The sequence below is a fragment of the Sander lucioperca genome, chromosome 11 (assembly GCF_008315115.2).
Source record: "Sander lucioperca isolate FBNREF2018 chromosome 11, SLUC_FBN_1.2, whole genome shotgun sequence".
NCBI classification, from domain to species: Eukaryota; Metazoa; Chordata; class Actinopteri; order Perciformes; family Percidae; genus Sander; species Sander lucioperca.
The window spans coordinates 38,177,925-38,202,512 of NC_050183.1; the positions used below are offsets into that span (position 1 = coordinate 38,177,925).

A 24,588-nucleotide genomic window follows, 5' to 3' on the forward strand; every position below is an offset into this window, starting at 1 on the left:
CACTTCTGGGTGTGCAGCAAGCAAGTGTAAGTTTATGCAGGTGCAACAGTACATCTATGTGATTCTACACTGAGCTCACCTGATGAAAAGACAGATATGAAATGCCAGTATTGAAGTTGAATGATATAGACCTGCCTTTGCTTGTCATTAAAGCCCCTCTCAGTGTTGGGAGTGTATTATGTGGAGCTGAATAAAGCCAGTGGGCAGGAGAGGTGTTGTACAGGAGACGGCCTGGACACGGGACCATTAGCAGGAAGGATGTCCATTAAGGAAGAGGATGCAACATATTAGAGACCTTACCTCTTCAACAGTTCAGGGGCCTAATATCAGACTGATAGGTCTAGCAGAGCTAGGACACATGGTAATGTTTGGAATGGTTTGAAATATTAAAAAAAGTAAAACTTGATTTAACTTAGCCAGGACTAGTTCCTCTTCTTAAATGTCATGGCAGTAAGCGGGCAACAACACGTGCCGAGAATATGTCAAACCGCTCTAATTATACAATGTTTATGATTACAGATTACATCTAATAATGAAGGGAATGTAATCACATTTAGTCAAACCGATGCCATGTTTACATTGTCCCACATTAATAAACACGCAAAAGAACATTGCTGTTGTTCAGCAGCTGTTAAAAAATAAAAAAAAAATAAAAAAGTCTTGGCTCATTCATGTATTTATACTGTCACAGTTTTCAGTGTCCAGAGCTCGGCTTTAAGTAAGATTGCTCAGCTGCTTGAACAACTTATAATGTGAATTCCATTATTGGTCATACAATAGAGGGGGAACCACACTCATGCTTTAGAAACAGGAAGTCAAGCTGAAAGAAGGTCTTACCTCTGACAGGAAGGTCTGTGCTGATTTCTGTGCACCGACATGCAGCAAATACTCGTACACATATAAAGCTAACCTGGAAAACAGAGAGAGAGAGAGAAAGAGAAAGAGAAAAGTCAGTGCTGAACATCTTTTACACTTCTCAAACCTCCTCATTTAACTCTCAAAAACAGCACTCATTTGAGAGATCAATAAAAAGAAATAAAAAAACAAACATGCTCTCTCTTCACCCTGAACTGTGTCACCCTTGTTTCCAAGTAAGTCCAACAAATGTGCACAATTGGCAGAAAATCATCACTGTGTCATTTTAGATGGAGCTTGGATAAACGTGATTTTACAGCATGAAGACCATATACACTGTGAAGGGGTTGTAAATATGTGATGTAAAGCTCTACAGCTCTGAGCTAAAGAGCCTCTGTGGCACTCAGCCATATCCCTGTGGGTTTTAGGAACTCTGCTGTTGAGGCACAGAGGCTGAAAACAAGACAGCGTAGGCACTGAGAAACATGGACAGACAAGACAAAAAATATCCTCAGACATGGCTGAAGTTGGACTCTGATGTCACCACGCTGCTTATTGGATTCCTGTTATTTTTTAGATGTCACGCACATGTTGATACCTATATACACAATATCGCTGCTACAAGTAGCAAAGGGCTTATGAGTGAAATAAAGTCTTTATCAAGCTTTATTCTATTGGCACTAAACAATTATATATTGTATATCGCGATATTTAAGCTTTCTTCCTGAAATGGCTAAACACAGCACATCCTTTATAGTAATGGTGGAAACTGTCGTTGAAAGGAGAAAGATGCCGATTGTACTCTATTGGCACGTTGAACACTTCCATCATGAGGGGAACAAAATACCTAAAGTTACTTTCTATTAAATTGGCTTACTTTTATATGACAAGTTTTGCCAATTTTGATTCTGCATTTTGTTTAATGTGTTGATACCAAGGTTATAATCGTTAACGAAAACAAACGAAATAACGAAAACTAGGTGGGAAAAAACTTGTCGTTAACTGAAATAAAAATAAAAACGAGGCATTACAAAAAAACGATAACTAAACTAAAACTGTAATGTCTGTTTGCAAAACTAACTAAAATAAAATAAAATTATCGAGTAAATGTCCTTAGTTTTCGTCTTTGTCGATCTTTCATAGAGCAAATAACGTTAAATCTCTCCGACCATGACATTTCCCGTAGACATGTATAGTTTCCGACTGGGAATCCAGAAATTCCGACATTCCACGTCAACTTGAACACAACATGTCCGTGGCTCCGTGCCTCTCGCCTGGCATCATAGCGGTACCGAAAGTCGGAAGAAAGCGGCACCTCTTTGATTATGACTGTGTCAGATAAAAGCGCCTTGCAGTGGAAGGTGGTAAAATATGTGGACAATTTATTACAGGGAAAAATCCCACGAATTTGAAAGTACATTTGAGAAGCGCACACAAGCTAGGAGGCTAACCTAGCTTACCTTAACAAGGTAAAGGAGAAAGCAAAGCCCCCTTTCCCTGAAACAGAAGCTAACCCCGGTAACGTTACGGGCATGGATGTATGGATACAGGGCATGGATGTATGGGTACAGGGTATTGATGTATGGATACAGGGCATGGATGTATGGATACAGGGCATGGATGTATGGGTACAGGGTATTGATGTATGGATACAGGGCATGGATGTATGGGTACAGGGTATTGATGTATGGATACAGGGCATGGATGTATGGATACAGGGCATGGATGTATGGGTACAGGGTATTGATGTATGGATACAGGGCATGGATGTATGGGTACAGGGTATTGATGTATGGATACAGGGCATGGATGTATGGATACAGGGCATGGATGTATGGGTACAGGGTATTGATGTATGGATACAGGGCATGGATGTATGGGTACAGGGTATTGATGTATGGATACAGGGCATGGATGTATGGATACAGGGCATGGATGTATGGATACAGGGTATTGATGTATGGATACAGGGCATGGATGTATGGATACAGGGCATGGATGTATGGGTACAGGGTATTGATGTATGGATACAGGGCATGGATGTATGGATACAGGGCATGGATGTATGGGTACAGGGTATTGATGTATGGATACAGGGAATGGATGTATGGATACAGGACGGAGACAACAGCATGACAGAGATCACTACAGGAGGGCTTTCACCGGCGACCCGATAGCTGCTGGTTAGTAAATACGCAGGAACACCAAAAGCGGAAGGAAGCGTAGGTTAATATGTGGATTATTCTGGGATGTCTACACAACTGTGTGACTCGATTGACTTCTAAAGGTTCGCCACTTTACTCGAACCAAAGTTGAAAACACCTGCTCATGTATGTCTTCTTTAGTCTGTTGGCTATTTAGGTTTTTTTCCTGGAACACGTCACTTACACATTTCGCACATACTGCGTCTTGTGTAGACTGTTTACATATTTATGACCTTATGTAGGCTACATTTTATGTACTGGTGTTATTGTTGAATACATTGTGAATACATATTTCTAAAATTGTATGATGTTTTTGTTGAGTTATTATTACACAATGCTTTTTCTGATCTTTTTGAATCCCCTGACAAATAACCCATATTACAAAAAAACTAAAACTAAGACAAAAACTAAACTAAAACTAAGCATTTTCAAAAAATAAAAACTAAACTAAACTAGCAAACCCGCTTTAAAAACTAAAGTCAAAACGAAATAAAAATAAAAACTAATGAAAAATGCAAAACTATAATAACCTTGGTTGAGTAAATGTAATGTTTTCACATAACAAATAAAAGTCTGGTTGCTTGGCAACAAGATGATAAGTCTCCATGAAGTCACTGTTCCTGGCTAACAAATAGTCCAACACATAACCCCTCGTAAAAGCACAATGTGCCGGTTTTTATATGAACTAATAATAGTGAACTTAAGAGATTCTGCATTGCGCATTTTTTTATCTTCAGACAGAGCCGGGTTAGCCGTTTCCCCCTGCTTCCAGTCTTTATGCTAAGCTAAGCTAACACTCTTCTGGCTGTACGTAAGATATGAGAGTGGTATCCATCTTCTCATCGAACTCTCAGCAAGAAAGCAAATTAGTCTATTTCCCAAATGTTGAACTAGTCTGTGAACTACTTCAATATACAGACAGAACAAAGGCCTGTTTTTAACTGAAGAAGCAAGAAAGTTGTTCTGAATCCAATCCACTAAAATCAAACCATCTCCATATCGAAAAGTGTAATTTTTGGGTGGCACCAGATCATTTCTCTCTTTCTCCCCAAAAGCTGACTCATCCTTGTTACTTGTCACTGTCTTTGCCTTGTTAACTCTGCTGGTGCTAATTTCTAACAGACAAGAACGAATCAAGACTAGAGCAGCTGGGCCATACTCAAAATTCTAGGGATGCCACCTCTTAGTCGATTAGTCGACTAATCGGTCGTTTTGGTCTTAGTCGACTAAGATTTCTTTAGTTGATGAGTCATTTTTTATGGTTATTCATGCTTAATTACTCATTTCCAAGAAACTTATGAGCTCATTTCTGGTAAGCACAAGATTTAAAGTGATGCTTTTGCAGGATTAATTGTGGAGAAACTCAGTTTTACAGATGGTTCATTAACTACATTTATATTGTGCTTTTCTAGTCTTAACCACTTCTCAAAGAGCACAACTCTGTCGATTACATCAACTAAACGATTAATCGACAAAATCATATAAGTGTTAGTCGACTAAGAATTTCTTTAGTCGAGGACAGCCCTACAAAATTCATCTGAAGAACAACTTAATATTGAATTGTCTTCTTCAGTATCTGCAATCAAATTAACAGGAACATGTCTGATATTCAGTATATTGCCCAGTCCTCATTGGACTACACATGAAGCTGCAGAAAGACACAGATGGACCTCTCACTCTGACCACATCGGGACAGAAGCACCATTTGCCCCCTGGCCAGCACAAATAAGCAACTCAATATTTGTACTACAATGCAGAAGTCTGGACAGACATCACAGCCTGCATCATCTGTTTGCAATTGTCTGACATAGAGAAAAGGGGAGCTTCTGTGCTTTTGTCTACGGTGGGCGATTGTTTTTATGCTGATCACATGCATCGAGGCCTGAGCAGACACAGAGTTATGATGTTTGGGTTGATGCTGAATGATACTGAATGAATCAATAATGAGCCAGGCCTGAGTTGAGCAACCTGAGTCTTTATCTCCTCAAAGATATCACTGAATTGCACTGCAATGTCTTGACAACTGTCTGCTAAAAGAAAATGATCTGCTACAGCTGGTCCAAACCAGTTTCAACTAGCATTAGACACTAGATGCTATCACCTCTTCTATTTCTCACTCTTACATCAGATACAACTGTATACACCCATTTCAGATATGTAGTGTAAACATGCTGTTTAAAGAAAAAGGATTTATAGTTCGACAGACTTTTTCATTAGAGTGTGTAATAGGCTATGTGTGTGTTGGATGGATGTGGTGACGGAGGAAAGGTCAGTGTTTCTTTAAAGAGGCGTCACTAAAGGCCCAGCCATAGGTTGCATGTGCAGAAAAGGATTGTGAGAAGCGCGAGTCACAAGAAGGAGCAAACTGCTTGTTGTAAATGTTTAATATTGATCTCAAATGGAGTGGCTGCCCCTGTATCGTTAAGTGAAACTGATCAGTGTTGTGTTTAGGAACGAGTCTATCACGTTTAATTATGGGTGCTCTGAAAATGTTCTGTAAATGCCATGTCCTGCATTTATATACATTTATATAAATCTAGCAAATAACATATTATGATGAAATAGTTTATCAAGCTTTTCATAATAAATGCTAAAAAAAGGTATATATTCAAAGATTAGATAGTAAAAAAAAAAGCACTAACCCTACTTAAAATCATATTTAGTTAATAAGGTATAGTTAATGGTAGAAAAGCACTGTCCATTTCTGCCATATCTGTGATTGATGTTAATTTTAATGTGTTCTTAGGGAGAATATTAACTGTAAATAAAACAGAATTATATTTTTTGGAGTTGTCCGCCAGAAATGACACTAGGTTGTAAATCAATTTGTGTAGTGGCCACATGGGGTATTACAACTTCTGGGATCATCACAGGATGCACACTGTTCCAAAGGGCTTTTTCCCATATATAATTGATGGAAAAGGAGCAGCTGTGAAACTAGGAATACATTATTTTTAGCGCCACAAACCCCCAGAAATGATTTTGTTTCATCCATTCGGTCCAATAACATTAGAAAGTCTAGAAGAGTCGTATGATTAAATTATTTTCTTGAATATCGAATGACTGTAACGGCACTGTAGCGGCACTTTCTACCTATATAAAGTACGGTTGTGACATCACAACCATACGGAAGCCCTATATGAATTATGATTATGTTTCTGCTATAAAAGTTTCATGTGAGACACTGTAAAATATGCTGAGTCTTCAGAAGAGTATAGCAGTGCAGTGGTTTAATGATTAACCTCCTAGTGGCGTGAGTCGCTGGGAACTAACCATACTATGTCAACTTATGTTACCTAACGTATGGCCAGGGAGCCTCACAAGGACACTAAGCTATGCTATGTCAATGTATATGTTCACATGCTTATCTAACTTGTTACCTAAGCTATCCAATATAAGCTGCGAAATGTAAAGCCAAAAGTAGAATGCATATTGGCGGTGTATTCTCCAGACCTTCCATGGAGTCTGTAAATGGATGTTGAAATCTTTGATGTAATAAACCTTTTATAATCAAGAAAAGCATCCAGCGAATCCCTTCCACACATCGGCAACGCAGCACTACAATGAAGATACAACACTCATTTAAAAGGCACCGTTTCTGAATAGAATTTCTGAATAGTTTCGGCAGTGTGCATTTCTCTGTGGATTGAGCATTTTGATACTTTCATAGTATTTATATAGATCCTAGACCTGCTTTATAATGAATAAAAAAAATGGAAATCTCACTTTTTACAATATGGGACCTTTGTTATATCCATGGTATACTGCTCCAAACCCCCTCCCCCATCCCCAGTGGAAATTATGTATGGTGTAACAGTACTTGAATTATCAATTTTGTCTGTTTTTGTTTTGTTTTGTGTTTCTGGTCATTCACTGTGATGCTGATGTAAGCATCCATGTTCGTTTTTTTGCTCCGTCAGCCTGAGCAGTTCCCTGGTTCTGGGTGAAGAGTCTATTGGTGTAAAAATCAGGCCCTCTTCACACTGTGAAATACCCATCGGCAGGCGTCAGCTCCTATACAACCCGTCTGCACTGTACAAGATCGAAAAGAGATTCCCATGAGCAATGCAATGAAATTTTCATGGCAGAGCCTGGTGTGATCTAAGGGGCTCTATGCCCTAGTGATGGGCATCTGGCCCAGCTGCAATGCATTATTTAAAAACACTCATTCAATCCAGGCTTCAGGGGACACCTTTTGTTACTCTGTCAGAAGCAGTAAGTGTAACTCGGCTGAGAAGGGGGAATTTTTTGGGAGATGATGGCGCAAAGCCATGAGGAAGGCCAGGTAGATAAAGGAGACATGGGGGGAGGGGGGGGAGTTGTACTGTACAGGAGAGCTGTGTCAGAGGGAAACTGAAGTTCAGGGCCTCCACTCTTTCCTCTGTGGATACTGTAAACCTGAATCCCTTCCCTGTGAACCCTGCACTAGTTACACATGTCACTCAGGAATAAAAGATGAGATGCTTACAAGACAAACCACAACCACACAGTCCTCTCCACATCTCCATTTCCTCTATGACACATTTCACTCTCCTTCCTCGGCTGACGTGGTCATCGTTCAGATGAAAATTACCGTAAAGTAGATTGATGCAAATGACATGATGAGAAGCTAGTCTGAATGGGAGGAAGAAAAGTTGACCTGTGCTGACTAAATGTCAAGGGTGATGATATAACGCTGCTGTGTACATTAAAAGAAACACAGAGCCAAGCAGTGTATCTGTCTATTTCTTGTGCTCCCCTCTTAAGCTACAAGATCATTCGCGACTGTTTTTCCACCATATATTAACTTGGTGGGAATCTAGCACACCATTTCTGATCTTCTTTCCTTCCCTGGCCCTAAGCTAACTAGTACTTTGCTCCATGTCCGCACATCAAGGAGTTCTCTCCCACTACCTCGTCCCCAGGAAACACACCTGACATTTAGCCCCAGGCTGCCCCATCCAGCCTTCCCTTTCCTTCGCTCGTCTCCAGAGACAAGGGCATCTCGGCTGAGTTTAGCCAGCTAAAGCGCAGACAGTTAGCAAATTAACTTTCATGTCTTCGTTTTAATAATTCAGCAGCGAGAGCAGGGGCAGGGTGAGGTAAGGTATGAATGGAGGAAGTGACGGAGGAGGGTTCAGCAGGGCTCGTTGCTGCATCTGCTTTTATATACAATCTTTCACAAAAGAATAAACATGTGGAGCATGCATCATTTATGTATTCAGTGGCACACTGAATGCAACACAAACGCAAAAACACAAAATATTATTTCCTAAATATTTATAAACATCATATAAAAGCAGTACAGATCTCACTCTGTGGTGGTGATCGGGTTTGAATGTAGTGATGTTATCACTTGAAGGTGAATGAGAGATTGGATGCCTGTTTGAGACACCTGTGATACCATGACGCTGTTTCACTAAAGCCTATTCCCACTGCACACACTGTTTATATTTGCTTAGCTTTGATATGGCAGTTCCTTTGTCAAAACAAATCAGTGTCAATACGTGTGTAAACACGCATGGCTTTAGCCATGGGTTAATCCACACACACACACACACACACACACACACACACACACACACACACACACACACTCTACCAGCAGCGAGCTTGTGTCGTGTGACGTTTACCCATCCACAGACTGACTTGTAAATGTCCTCTAACCTCAGAGTTTAACTGACTGAAAATGTACATTTTCAGTTTTCAGTGAAAGAGGAAGAGAAGAGAGAATTATAATGATTTGTGCTAAGAGATTACATTGACATAGCTGGCATAGTTTTGTTATCACCAGAGCCTCCTCCCACAGCAGTTAATGAGGACAATATGATGTAACTTTTTGTTGTTTTTTGTAACATTAACTAACAATCCAATCATTTGTTTTCTATGCTCATCTTTAGTAACTCGTGAAGTGAAGTACCTGTTGTCTGTTGAGGCTGATGCTTTTCTCTATATATGCTGATAAAGCAAACACACTTCTCTTCTGTGTGCTCTGTTGCCAAACTGATTAACGACTTCAGGCACATAGCCTCAATATTTATACTGTCTCCTTTATTTCAAATGAGAAAACGAACAAATTTGTGCGGATGCACCAAAAGCAGCTGACGAAAGGCAGCATTAATTGACTGTTGACATATCTGAAAGCAGTCAGCAAAAGGGTGCCGAGGGTTAATCAAGGGTTTCTTTACTTTTAGTGCAATGTTTCTGCCTATGTTAGTGCGTAGCTCTTTATGCTTCTATCAAAAGGCTGAAATGCAGATGGCAGAGCCATCTGTGTGGAATCAAAACCATGCATTCAGACCTGAAGATCCCCATCAAGCTGCATGTAAATACGTGGGAGGAGCCATAGGAGTGGAGGATGTAAAGAACCCATGTTCAAAACAAACTGATTAACTTGAAGTTTTTTTTCCCCCCAAAACAAATCCAGCGACACTTGAAGTGGCACAAAAATGTCTGTAAACAAACAGAGGATAAGAAAACAAACGCAGGGAGCAGAATTCTTTTGAAAACTAAGAACGTGCTTCTAAAAAATGAGATGTTTGATCAAGCTATTAAATATGTTTGTGAATGGCACTTTTAATTAGGAAGCTGGATTCATCAGTGCATATTTCAAAGAGATTCCAGTTACTAAATAATACGGTGACATTAATATTGTGCTGTATTACCTGTTCAAATTAAATTAAATTAAACGCTGGGGGAAAAAAAGTCCTGAGAGTAATTAATTTTTTTAGTTGCAAGGGCACCAGTTTTTTATCTACCTTTCTTATTATTATTATTATTAGCATGTTTTCTTTTTTCAAAATGTCTGATCACAATAATGTTTCTCAAGGATGTGCAAAGAGCCCACTTCACACCCCTCCTTCATGCCTGCTACCTGTGATCTCATGTCAGTGAAACCAGGCAGCTGATTGCACTTGTATGGCGAGGCCTTGACTGTGTGGAGGAATGCACATGTGAAATGTACATGTGACTGTTTGATGTTGCATTTCTAAGCAAACAAAGGTTGTTTTCGAGCCTTGGTTTGAAGGAAATGCAAACACACTTAAATGCACACTTGAGCTTGTATAGTGGAACATTTTGTCTACCACACCTGAGAACTTTTGTATACTATTCAGGTGGCTGAAAACTGAAGCCTTCAGTGCAATAAACATAGGGGGATGTGCTGTACTACAGAGGAGCATTTGCTTCTTCTTATAAACCTCAGACTGCACATCTGTACACACCAGATTACATGCAGAAACTGTACCAAATCTGACAACTTCTAACTGAAATCAACCGATCACCATTATCAGAGGCAATATGGGAGGACTACAACACCAGTAGCTAATAAAAGCACCATAGCACCTAGTCTAAATCCACTACGTTCCACTTCAGGCATTGCTCTCGTTCTGCCGGAAATTCCACCGGATGTCAATCTTTTTGGATGTCAATCTTTTTGGATGTCCTGTTACTTTCCGCTTTCTTTGTGTTGGCATTCTAAACTCTGGTCGATTTATGAGGACTATAGTTAACTTCTCCTCAAATCTCTGCAGGGTAAATCCAGACAGCTAGCTAGACTATCTGTGGAATCTGAGTTTTCTGTTGCACGACTAAAACAACCTTTGAACGTACACGTTCCAAACAAGTTCCTTCCCGAGGCTATTTTACAGCGGCAGCGTGACTCCGCTCGGCGCTTAGCACCGCCTAAAACGATTGTGACTGGTTTAAAGAAATGCCAATAAATGAGAGCATGTTTTTCTCCCATCCCGGAATGCTGTGTGGACTAGCCAGACCTTCCTCCGCAGCGCTGTGGAGGAAGGTCTGGCAATACGAGACTACATAGCACCTGGAACAATATATATATATATATATATATATATATATATATATATATATATATATATATATATTTTTTTTTTTTTTTTCAATTCATAGTTTATTTAATTAAGTAAGTACATATATTTAATAATCAATCCTCTAAGCAACAGCTGCAGCTGTGATACTCAGTCACACTGTATGAGTGAGTCTGCTTTAATCGAAAGTCCATCCGGGCTGCCCTCTTTTTTGGTATCTGAATATGTAAAGAGCCATATGAATATGTAAATATGAATATGAGCTAATTCAGTGATGCATCAAGGCAGCTGTTGTGAGCTTCACATTAACAAGGAAACATGTGTTGGCCCTGCGGGGCAGGTTAGGGTGACAAGACAGGTGAGGGGAGAGGGCAAGCGTCGTCCATTATGTCTGGACAATACCTATAGGCCTGGGATACACACACACACACACACACACACACACACACTTTCGAAACTAAACTAAATATGTTTAAAGAATATATTTACTGTGAAGTTTCTGATACAAAATAAATGCAAACAAACACACACACACACACACACACACACACACACACACAAACAAATGCAAGGGTTTTGTTATTCACAAGCAGCCTTAACACAGAAGCATTCATCATTTCCAGCTCCCAAAAGGCTTGTATTTCTTATGAGTTCAATTATTAAGCCTCCTCCTACACTATCATTTGAAATACATGCTGCCTCTGCACTGATTTCACTCCCAATAACACGTGGAACATAATCCACACTCCCTGAACAAGCAAGTGCAACTAAAAACTGTGTAAAAAAAACACAGCATTTAAATCATCCATTGCTTTCGATGTATTGTAAATAAAGTAACGAAGCTAAGGCACACAAACAGGTGTAGAAGCAGCTTAACGTCTGCTGATGGTTCATATGCAATATTAAAGCATCATATGCTGGTTCAAAGGTCACTCTGCCTGCTGTTCATCAAACCACATGGGACTGTTTTCGTTTAGGATTCGCTCCTTCACCTCAACACAGACACAAACACAAACACACACACACAGAGCTGCTCAATTTTCCAATAATCTGATGCGAATTCAGAGTGAAATTAAACGCTCGTGGCACTAGAAGTGTACAAAGTGGTATTCGAGGAAGCTTACACTAAACACATAAGCGAGCCACATCTCTAGAAAGCTTAATCAATTGAATGTGACATGCAATGAATCAAAAAATACAAGTCTCTAAAGAAATTTTGTTTCTATTACAGATGTATGAGGTGCTGTGTAACAGCAGCCTCTCAGGACTTGACAGTGATTTTAGATTACAATTGCATCCCAGCAGGGATCTCTACTCACTCCTCTAACCTCAGACTGTTTACTGCTTAAAAATAGCTAATGGTGATAAAAGACTACACCAATCTAAAAGCTGGGATGCAAAGAAGGTCCAAATCTTTGAATGGCCACATAGACACATTCTAGACAGCGTCGGAATAAAGAGCAAGCATGAGCACCAGTGCAGCCTTCAGTCTACAAGGGACAGTGACATTTAAAAGTTGGCTTTTCATCTTTTAAACAAATCCATGCGTTGAGAAATGTGCTTGTATGTGGAAAAAGAACATTTAACACGAAATCTAGCAACAAGCATGATGGAATTGAACCGATTTAAAAAAAAAAAAAAAAACACACACACACACACACACACAACAGTGATTTTTGCAATATTCCCAGACACAATAACCATTAGGAATTACATGCGATACTACATTCATCGACACGTCTTGTAATATAGGCTAAGTATGCCTCTGTAATATTAACAGCCTAATGCTCGTGGCAGCATGACTCTCCTTCGTGTGAACGGATGCTAAAAAAGTTTACCACCGCTGTATGGCTGCTGAATGGGACAAAACTTTCCCCTTCATCGCCAGGTTTGATTGCGCCCGGCTTTACGCCTAAAAACAGCCAAATAGCATGTGCAAGCTGCCCGTTTCTATCTCAAAAACACAACGTAATTCAACCATCCAGCAGCTTCATCTCCTAAAGTTTACAAGAAGACGAGCGAGCAGCCTCCTGTCCGCACAGGGACGAGCACATATACATTCTACAGAAACATGTTTTACCCGAAATGAAACGTAAACGCGCTTCTTCTTCTACTTAATGCTGCAGATCGCGTGCTGTATCATAACATAAAATACATTGTTGCTCTCCAAAAGGTTACACCAACTTACAGAGGAAGAAGTGTGTGCGCTTTGCACGAACACACAATATTAGTAGCCTAAATACCCCGTGCAAAAACGCTAAAGTGTAAACAAGAGGTAAAATTAAAAAAAAAAAAAAAAAAAAAGTTTAAGAGACGCACCTCTAAGGTGGTCGGAGGGAGGGGGAAACCGCACGGAGGAGCGCACTTTACTACAGTAACCTCCACTCCTTTTAAATTACAGTAGGCTACCTAGTTTAGAAAGTTGGACTCCCCTCCTCTGCCCCCTCGCCTGCTTGATAAGCAGGTAAAGTCTTACATATAGCGCATAATTCACTTACTTTTCTCTCGCTTGGCTATCGGAAGGGACGACAGCTCCTTTACCTTTGGCGTACATGCTGGATTCTGTTTTAAGACTTTTGCCCCACTCAACACCTGTCAAAGAAAGCAGCCAGGAAAACGCTCCATCTCCATAGCTACCCCTTTAGTGTTTTTCCTCCCCCCCCCCACCCTTCTCCTCCTCCCCCTCCTCCTTCTCTCTCCTCTCCCTCCCTCTCTTTCTCTTCATTTTTTTTTTCTTACATCTCCAACATTGGCCACAAATCAGGCACAGTTTCTATTGGGGGGACTTGAAACCGTCCTCCGTTGGATTTTTTTTTTTTCCCCTCTTCAGCCGCTGTTCCGCAGGCCTGCTCCTCCTCCCTCCGCTGTGCAAACGGTGGGGGCTCCTTAAAGGGAAACACACACTTCTTGTTTACTGACCTCAGAAACATGAGGAGAGAAGGGGGGGGAAGATGGGGAAAGGCATGCCGGGTACAGGTTTTGCACTTAACGACTACAGCCAGCTCCTTTTGGGAGGCTGGCAATAGTCCGTAGCCTATGTTTTTCCCCCTAAAAAGAAATTCTAGGACTTTGACTTTGAATTTGATTTTGAGATTTTGACATAGCCTACACCAATGAGGACACTACTTTCATTGTTAGCATATTTGCACAGACTCTTGTGGAAGGTATTATTTTCCATATTGTGATGTGGTCTTGATGTAACAATATTGTTTTGTCATGATCACAAAATAATTACTGCACATTATCAAGAAAACTTATTGTTATGTTAGTCTATGTTGACGATGTCGACGATGTTTCATTTCCGGGATTGTTCTGGTGCCGACGTAAATTCCGTTGGATGTCCCTCATTCCGGTCAGAATCTCCATCAGCTTCCGCTTTCTTTGTGTTGGCATTCTAAACTCCGATCGATTTATGAGGACTATGGTTAACTGCTCCTCAGATCTCTGCAGGATAAATCCAGACAGCTAGCTAGTCTTTCTGTCCAATCTGATTTCTCCGTTGCACGACTAAAACAACATTTGAACGTACACATGTTCCACCAAAACAAGTTCCTTGCCGAGGCTATTTTGCAGAGCCACCGTCATTGCGTCCGGTGCTTAGCGCCGCCCAAGACGATTGTGATTGGTTTAAAGAAATGCCAATAAACCAGAGCACGTTTTTCTCCCATCCCGGAATGCTGTGTGGACTAGCCAGACCCTCCTCCGCAGCGCTGTGGAGGAAGGTCTGGCAAAGCGACACTACTGTTACGTCAACGGACAAATTATATTTTTGTGTAGTATGGCCACAGGAAAAACTCAGATGGTGATGGTGTATAAAAGGACTCTAAATGTGTTTTCAGATGTGTTGTGTTGTGTTGTGCCTCGTATTATCGGATTAGGGCATGAATTTGACCACTGGAGTGTTGTTGCAGTGTGTTTAATTCTAAACTTAGATTTGACAGACAGACAGTCTAGCTAGCTGTCTCTTGGCCCTGCAGAGATCTGAAGAGCAGTTAACCATAGGCCTCATAAATCGACCGGAGATTAAAATTCCAACACAAAGAGAGCAGAAGGTAATGGACATCCGGCCGAAAAGAAGGACATTGGCGGAATTTCCGGCAGTACCGGAACAATTCCAGAAGTGGAACGTCGTGGATATAGACTAACCATAACCTAGCCTTAACCAAGTAGTTAGTAGGCTGGTAACCTATTCAACCTTAAACTTAAGTGTTTTAGTTGCCTAAATTCAATCATATAGACCATAGCTTATTGGCCATTACCACAAGGTTTCTCTTACCCTAAGTTTACCATAGTTGCCATACACAGATATTGTAGAAATCAATTATTTTAATACACAACAGCAAACAGCTCAATGTGCCAACTGTACAGATGTTAGCTGTAGCTAGAAAGCTTTGACCGTGTGCCGAGTGTTCACGTGCTGTGTTCTCAGACTGATCTCAAAACTTATCTTACTTTCATCTCTTTCCTTTTCGTCTCATCTCCCTAAATTGGATTGATAAAGCCATGAGCAATGAGCAAATTTTTTGCTAACACTTTAAACTTGTGTACACGTGTCTTCACCAGTTATTGCCCAGACATATAAGTGTCTATTTGGGTGATTGGTAATTGAATTAGCATGCATTAAACTGCAGGTAGCCATAGTAACACTACTTGGTAACATTTCTCATACCACTGGATTCAGTATGATATGCTGACCATTTACACCAGGGCAATAACACATTTCCCAACACAGGGACAATCTGTTTGGGACTCTTTTGACCCATATACCTCAAGCCCCTTCCACAGGACATATGGGGTTGTTAGGGTCAGGTACTTTTCTACTCACTGGGCCCTTTAAACCTCTTCATCAAGCTGCTCATTTCACACATGTGGATTAGACCCAGATCTTGATGTGGGTCATCTATACAGGTCATTGGACACGAAGGGGGAAAAAAATCACCAACTCTTGACCTATGTTTACAGTAAAAGGAGCAGGCCCTTGAAACAGAATTGTTTACAATATGCATCACTTGTGTAAGTACTGTCAAACTGGTATGATGATTGGGCCTTTAAAAGAAATAAGGTGGTTCTCTGAAACCTTTATTGATTTTTAATTATATCGGTGGGTGTTTGCCTGATGATAATCACTAAGTGAGGTCACCGTTTATGCACCTTTTATTCACATTTATTTGACTCTGAGGGATAATTATTATTGTAGTCTGGTCAGAGTAGCAACCTACCACACAAACAGCTCTGAGGTTTACTTTACTGAATCTGCTTCCTGAGAAGCAAAGGCGATGATCTTTTGTTGTTCATATTATTAAAAAATCCAAAAATGAACCGTCTGAATGCTGACCCAGAAGCGATGAGTTAACCAAGGGCGTTCTTGGTTAACACAAGGGAGGCTTAAGCAGCAGTCTCCAGTGCCAAGTCATACTCACTGTTCTGCATCGCCCCACAGTCAGAGCACAGCTTCTACTGTACATTTCACATCTCGCACAGGGCCACAGTCCTGATGAGATCTTTAGCTGATTGTTAGCTAAAAGGGGATTGGTTATTATTATTCATTCCAACTCTGACACCCCAGTGCCCCTAGGGCAACCCACTTTCCCTGGCACTCTTACACCTCCGACTCCAATTACAAAGCAGCTGGAGATAGGTGGCACACTGGTTGCTCCATATTACCGAATGTGACCAGCTCTGTATAATAGCATCTATGATTAGCTACTAGATCCTTAAAGTGAGACACATTTATGGTATTTGTCAACCAGGCCTAAAGGCAGGACGTGCTTGTGATCTTTAACGTTTAATATCCGATAGCATGCTCCCTTATCAGGCTAATTTACAGCTCACAGAGATCAGTGTATGATACTGAGCTGGCTAAAGTAAAGAGACACAAGTCAGGAACCAGATCTGAAGAATACAAGGGGGTTAAGATAGTTAATACTAATGCAATCAATTATTTTGTGTTTTATTTTTGTACTCAAAGAGGCACTCCAGCAATTTTGAATGGCACTTCTATAAAGTTAGGGAACTCACGAGAGACATTTCTTTTTTATATGACCAAAATCGAATCAGCAGAGGCCGAGATTTTCTTAATTTAGTCCTTAGTATGGGCCTTAGTATCAAGCTCCAAAAACCCTGCATCCTACATTTTCCATAATGAGGCTAATTTGCATCTTAATAAGATCCGTCCTCTTTCAAACCCTTCAGCTCCTGTTTGTAATGTAGGCTGCATGTAAAAAATTGTCCCAAGACAAACCAAGGTGACCATGATGACATCATCAGGGTCATCTCAATGGGTTGTGATTTGTTGTAATTGTGACTTTGAATTGATCAATATCCAAGAAATTTGATTCATCTAATGTAAAAACACAAACACTGGAAAAGTATTTTTTTTTTGTGACAGTTAATAATTCAAAAACATAGAATCAGCATAGGTCACTATTAGAAGATGGTCACATATTTAGAAAAGCTTCAGTTATTTTATTGCATGGCTAACGTTTTGACTGGCATATTTACTTGCCTTGAAAAAGATCAAGTCTGCTCAAACTAAATAATTAGACATCGCAACAGCGAAGAAACTTGTCAGGGCGACTAACAAAGATATTTAAGATGGTACTTCTGACTGAAGTAAAATGCTACAAAAAAAAAACCTGTTAATCCATCTGATAAAGTTATACATGTTTGATGTCAAAAGTTAAGGATAATAATAGTGATGAAAAGTAATAGCTGTCAATACAATTTCAAGTAATAGAGACCACACCTTACAGAACAGCCCTGTCTACTTTTGAGTAAACCGGATTTCTTTTTGACAAGCGTAACCCAAACCATGATCTTTTCCTTAACCTAACCAAGTTGTTTTGTATCAATTCACAATGCTAAGCACGTTTGAAACTGCGAACGTTTCACACCGTGCGCCTGTCGCTGGTACAAGGACCAAAACAAACATAATCCGAAGTATATACTTTTCCCTCGAAATGCAATTGAGAATGCAGTTTAGTTGTATGGGAACATTATCTTATTTTGGCAACCCATAGCAATTTTGGGAGGAACCTAGAGGTAAGCTAGTGCTGTTTTATCCTGCTTCTCTCTCTGTCTTTTTCTCTTTTGGGTGGCCTCTCTTTCACTCAGGCAAGCAATGTAGTTGCAAAGCCAGGAACCACTAAGCCGTCTCTGGCCTTCTTTACCCTGACTTGTGTGTTAAAGTCTTGTTGCTCTGTAGCAGTCTGCAGAGTGCAGTCCTTAAAGACTTTCATGTTATGTAACAGCAGTGAGGGTCCACGAGACGTGCAGGCATCCAGTACCTCTGTTAGGTCTTTGCTCCGCCCCGACATCGGCCTGCACGGGAAGGAAAAAACACAATAAGTTGCAGTCCAGACCAACAGAGGAATTCCCCCAGCCCCTGCCTTTGTGAGGCCAAATTATAATTAATCACAGGTTGAATAATTCAGTGCCGAGCAAATGGATGCCTTTCTTAGTCCATTTCTCGGCACCTGCCTCAGGAGGCGTCCCCAGAGCCTGCATGTGTGCTGTTTGTGTGTGTGTGTGTGTGTGTGTGTGTGTGTGTGTGTGTGTGTGTGTGTGTGTGTGTGTGTGTGTGTGGTGGAGGAGCTTATTTACTGAGCCAGAAAAAAGAGAAACACACAACCCCAAAACAACCAAACACAAGACAGCAATGAAACCTCCGCCCTACAATCCCTATGAGTCATCCTTGACTCGCAGTGGCCCCTTGATCCGCCTCTTCGCTTCTTCTTCACTCTCAGTCCATCTTTCCTCTCCTCCTCCTCCTCCTCCTCCTCCTCCTCCTCATTATTCTCCTTGACATCGGGGGGGGGGGGCTGGTTCTACTCAAATACCTCTTTACTGTCTTTATGAAATGCATTCTCGTGAAGGGGTTTGTATGATATCGTACGAAAACTTATGCAAAACAATTTGGTATGATATCCTACAAAATTACGGCGAGCATGTAACGACCACTGATGTTACAGTTAAGTGGCCAGTAACATGACGAGCGGTCACATAACAGTTAACTTTAGCGATCTTTACAGTTAAATTTAGCCGACAAAAGGTTAATGTGAGCCAGGTGGAGAGCACCATGACGTCTCAGTCGTTTCAGCCTTTGCCGTTAAGTTTAGCCGACAAAATGTGTCATGTGGCGACAACAGTTTAGGTATCTAAATGACTAGTTGAGATAAAAAAAAAAAAAGATGTTGTTTGGGTTAAAACACTGATCCCCTTAAGTTGTACTCCCGGGACACGAACACCAGTTTCCTGGGTGAAAATCTTCTGTTTTCCCCTTAACTTTTTCCGGGACACGAGCTCCACTCTCCCACTTGAAAGCCCTGTGTTTTACGTTTAATACATCAGCAGTCAGTGTGCTGCATACAGTAATAAATATGTGATATACATGCGAATTCCAGTGCATTACTCGTCATAGCTATATATACAAATGGTTTATGAGAACAGCCTGCTTTATGTCTCCGATTGGGTAAACAGGTTGGAGGAAGTTCATGTGTTTGCATGTGACAGAAATTGGGAGGCAACAGTAGGCATGCTGATATTGCAAAATCATTTATGCTAATCCTGTCTCACATGTAAGTGTGAAATTTACACAGGAAACTGCAACGAGACATCAATCAATAGGTCGTTTAGCCATTGTTAATGTGAAGCATATGTTTTTGGCTGTCATTCAGTCACTGAATTGAAACCAGGGTCTTAAAATCATGCTTCCACAAACATACAGGTTTTTGTTTAGTTGCTAGGTTTGAATAATGCTGCGCTTGAAGGTGTTTACTTTTTAATTGCAAAAACTACATATCTCAGCAAAGACCAACAGAAACACTGAGCATGTAGGAAATTGTATACAACAGTAAATGAAAAATCCATCTGCCCAACACAGCCTTGATAAACATCTACTGGAGCTGAAACATTTTCGAAGCAGTAAGCCCCTGCTTACATAACTTCAAGCACTCTATTATCCTAAATATGAACCTGTCTGTCTGCTATTCTGTCTGTCTACGTGCCTACCTACCAGCTGTTATGTCTGTCCGCCTGCCTTCCTGTCTGTTTGTCTGTTTTGATTTGCATCAATCCACTTGGTCACCAAGTTCATCTGTGCCATTCCCAAAACACCCCCCCAACCCCCCTTGCTTCGCATAATACATCTGACACCCAGCAGCTATTGCGGGCCTCTGCTGTGATGAAGAAAGACTGTGCTCTTCAGCGCTCCCATAATTAGAGACAAAGAAAGAAGGAAAGCTTTGGCACTCGTTGCTTTTGTGCCCCTCCTCTGCAGATACAGGTTGCAGCCACACATGAAAGCAATAATAATAAAATTCATCTCCTATGTTTCTTTCTGGGCCGCCTTGTAAAAATGTTCAAAGTCATTGCAAACTTTAAAACCCCTATTCTACATACTGCAGTTGACAACACAAAAGCATTAATGGGTAAAAGGGATCTGTGTTACATTTTTTTCTTTTCAACTTGTATATGCTGTTACTTCAGATTTACCAGGTGTAAAAAGCTACCTTACCATCAATCGAACCTTGAATCCTTGAGAGATGAGGCCTTAAACAGGCGTTTAGATTGGAAACACAACTGCGTCATGTTGTTTCAGGTAGCAGTGAGATGATGAAATATGATCAAGGAACTTGCAGTTTGAGTAACAGACTCGGGGCCAGATGTACTAATGCTTTTGCGCCCACTTCAGGCGTATTTGTTTCGCATTTGTTTGTGCGCGTAAAAGCATGGCAAGTTATGTACAAACAAATGCGCCTAATTATGTATTCCGCGGTATGTACAAAAACCGCCAGTGAAAGTGCGCCTCTATTTTGCGTTGAAAATTCTCCGCCTCTTAAAAGCAGGTGTAAACCAGGATGCGGGTTTCCTCGTATATGCCTCCTGGTGAAATGGCAGCAGTAATCCGAGCAAGACGAAGACATAGACCAAGGAGACGAGCTGAAAAGATTTTTGCCACAAGGATCACACTTTTTCAGTTGAGTGAACACGAAATCATTAAGCGTTACAGATGAAGCAGCCATGCAATATTACAGTTACTGGAAGAAATCAAAGATGACATCGAATCTCCGACTCAGCGTTCACATTCCATTCCAGCAGTTGTTAAACTCCTCACTACATTACAAATATTGGCATCAGGATCATTTCAAACAGTCATAGCATCAGCAGTGGGGATATCGCAGTCTGCAGTCAGCCGTATCATAGCACAAGTACTTAACGCTTTGCTACAGTGCAATTTACGGTATAGTGGGCGGAGAAAGGCGCTGATTACCCGATGAATGGCAGGTTTGGTAAATACGACGTAAGCTGAAGTATCACAGTGTGCGCTTTCTGCGGCTTGGCGATGGCGCTGATAACGCTACATTCGCAAATGTACGTACATCTGGCCCTCAGAGTTTGAAGGCTTATCATATATAACAGAAATACAGGTTTATGACAACAGCTGTGTGATCGGCTGTGTCGACATAAGAAATAAGTGAGATACAACAGTTAAGCCCCTTTTACACATGCACTGCAAACCTAAAATTATTTAGACATTACCTGGCTGTGTGTGAGAATGCAAATGTCCGAATCAGTTGGATCATCAAAACGGTCTTTATCCTGCCAACTCCCTATATAACGTCTGTGTAATCTCCGATTTAGCCCAGTGTGAGAATTCACAGCAAGCGAGGGGGGCGTGTTGATGACCTTACATGTGGCCCGTGCAAAACCAGATGAAAACAAGAGGGTGAAGAAGGAGGATGATTTACACAAAGATGGCAATGAAAATGTCTAACTTCTGTCTTTAAGGGCCAACGATGAAATACTCAGACGTAAACCCAAATTACAAATGGCTATCATGACGCAGTGTAATCCACATCATGTCCTGTTTGCTGCACGTTCTACCCAGTACCACCCCTCGTCTTAACCAAACTTGTGTGCTACATGTGTGAAAGGGAAACTCTGGACTATGTCGGGACCTGATTCCTCAGACATTTTTCGGAGTTCATATGTGAAAATGGCATAAGTTGTCTTCTTAAAGTGCCCATATTATGAAAAAAATCACTTTTTCTGGGATCTGGGGTGTTATTTTGTGTCTCTGGTGCTTCCACATGCATACAAACTTGGAAAAAAAACACCCATGCTATTTTGAGTGAGATACCGGTTTCTGAATGTGTCCTGCCTTCAGTCTCTGGGTGAGCTGTTCAAAATCGGCAGGGCTTTTTACGTCACTAGCCGAAACGAGGTAGCTAACCGTAGCATGCTAGCTCATTCTGAATGGCAAAACACTGCTACAACACACACTAGTTCACCATAATCTACAAAAGAACTACTTACATGTCCCTATTCTGCAGGTATTCCACACAAAGTTGGAAATGTGCCCTTGTTTAAAAGAAGTCTCCCGGCTAATCCTGCCTTGTACTTCTGAAGTTGTAGAAACAAACATCTAGCTAGATGATGAGATCCTTACCTAGCTACTGCGCATGTGCGACTGCCAACAAAGATGTTACAGCAGTGAGAGGTCTCACTCTGTAGCTAAAACAGAGACCTGAACACAGGGTGAAAAGAGGATAAAAAATATGGTGTTTTTTGAAAATTAAACCATGTAAACCTATTCTGGTACAATCTCAAAATACAATTATGAACCTGAAAATGAGCATAATATGGCCACTTTAACTTTGCTGCCCCACAGCCCCTAAACCCCTTACTCAATGGTCTGGCTTACGTCATTGTTTTGCAAAAGCTCTGTTTTCTTTGTACACACTGAAACTCTGAGCTGGCATTTTAAGATGTATGCATTCTGAAAATGTGTTCACAAATTTAACCAACTTAGTCTCAGGTTTAACTTTTTTGCCAGACGACCCCGCTGTGTTGACACCCCCGCAGTGTCAACGCAGTGGCCTCATTGAATGGAACTAGGGTTCTGCAGGAGTACACAGCCTTTGGGCTCTACATCCACCATGAAAAATTGGGCTGTCGCAAACAAAACTTGACGTTGAACAGAAATGTGGTAAAATCTCCCGTCGTCATTCCAAAATAGTGGTCCTAGATCACACTGTGAGGCCACTGACCGGCTATTTAGGTCTTTGGCGACAGAAAAACATGGCCAAGACATGGCCAAATTCTCAGAATGTGACAAGTGCTACAACAAAAACAAAACCAAAACATGAGAGTGGCACAGAGGGATTACATGAGTTGATGCGTGTCTCTGCCTGCAAAATGTGACACGCCTTCAAAATTGATATCGAACAGTCCTTCCGACATAGATTTCAACAAACAACTTATTAGACTCATCTCCCAGAGTGTGACATGCAAAGAACCTTTAAGATCGCACAGTGTGTGCAGGCCTTGACATACGGTACATTGCTTACACATAGAAAAGATGACGTGAATTGTGGTGGTGGTGGTGGTGGTAGTAGTGGTTGTTGAAATACTTGAATAAAAACTTCTTATCAGATGCAGAGAGCAGCATGTGTTTTGATAACTGTGTCTTCCTCCTCCACTTCTATTCTCAACATGATTAGTTTGTTCCTGTACCTTTAAGAAAAAGAAGAAGAGAGGGGAGGGGGCAAGAGAGAATGGGGAGAAGTGCAGTGGCAGAGGGAGAGAGCGGGAGAGAAAGAGAGAAAGACAGAGGGAGACGGTGGTAATGTTCTCATGTGTTTTCTTTCTGTGGGAAGTGGCACAGCCCCACCGCAGCATAAACACACACATGCATGAACACACCCCTGCCCACACACACACACACACACACACACACACACACACACACACACACACACACAGGAAGGCAACACATTTTTCTACGTGTGAGCGAGGGTCCCTATCCTCACAGAGTCAGAAAGAGAGAGCCATGTTGACGACCATATTCCACAGCTGTGTTCCCATCATACTCTGCAGACATGGAAGAGTAAGGAGGAGGGGACGGTTACTTGTGTGGTTTTGAAGAAGAAAGAAAAGGAGGATTTTCTGAGTAAAAGTTTTGTATGTTATAGAGTGAAAGACCCCACATGCAGTGAAAGTACTGGTATTGCTCTCACCAGAGGAATTTTCTATGTGACTGATACATCACAGCTGATACAATACAGAGACAAACATGTCTGTAAATTTGTCTTCACCAGTAGATTTCCTTTATTTCTGGGTGATAACTGTGAGGACGAATTGCTCTGGATTTCTCCAGTGCGGCTTCCTGCTTAGTTTTAGATGGGAACCACAAACAGCTAGGCCCAACCCGACAGAGCCACACTGAAACATGTGGTTACATCCTATGCCTGCTCACTCTCTCCTTCCACTATCCATTATCCAGCATGCTCCACCCCCGCCATCCTCTACTTCCCCACCACCACAATATATTGGCTTTGCCTTCCTCAGACATAGAGTGAAATTACCATGATAGAACTGAGGAAGGCGACGGACTACAGTCGGAGTGAGTGAGAAGTGAGAGTTGCAGCTAGCTGTTTCTGTTAACAGGCTTTGTGGTACCCTGATCCCCTCAGCTGGACCCGCACTCACACACTGATAAAGACCCACCCGGTGATGGCAGAGGAACACGCGGCGCCTGCGACTGGCAGGCAGACGTTGAAATTGCATCATCAGCGTGAAGGCAGCCACCATGCCAAAAACACGCCTCGGTGGAACCCACAAAAACATGCTGCGCCAAGTCACTCCTTCTACCATCCCCACAATCCATTCAGCAACCTCTCTCTTCAAAATACCACCCCTCATTTCCCTCCCCCTTT

At 41.3% G+C, this 24,588-nt stretch overlaps 1 protein-coding gene and 1 long non-coding RNA gene across 3 annotated transcripts in view; both read right to left on the reverse strand.

Annotated features, from left to right (window-relative positions):
• Window positions 1–13,580, reverse strand: part of ssbp4 (single stranded DNA binding protein 4) — a 92,556-nt gene extending 78,976 nt beyond the window's left edge. For both annotated transcript variants that reach the window (XM_031318161.2, XM_031318162.2), the window contains exons 1-2: window positions 13,369–13,580; window positions 838–910 (exon numbers count right to left, since the gene is read on the reverse strand). In XM_031318161.2, coding sequence (XP_031174021.1) covers window positions 838–910; window positions 13,369–13,424 — 129 coding nt within the window. In that variant the 5' untranslated portion in view covers window positions 13,425–13,580. The remainder of the gene's footprint in view (window positions 1–837; window positions 911–13,368) is intronic.
• A 3,274-nt stretch (window positions 13,581–16,854) lies between these two features.
• Window positions 16,855–24,588, reverse strand: part of LOC116063210 — a 42,342-nt gene continuing 34,608 nt past the window's right edge. Inside the window, exon 5 of the long non-coding RNA XR_004108210.2 lies at window positions 16,855–18,190. This is a non-coding gene — a long non-coding RNA (uncharacterized LOC116063210). The remainder of the gene's footprint in view (window positions 18,191–24,588) is intronic.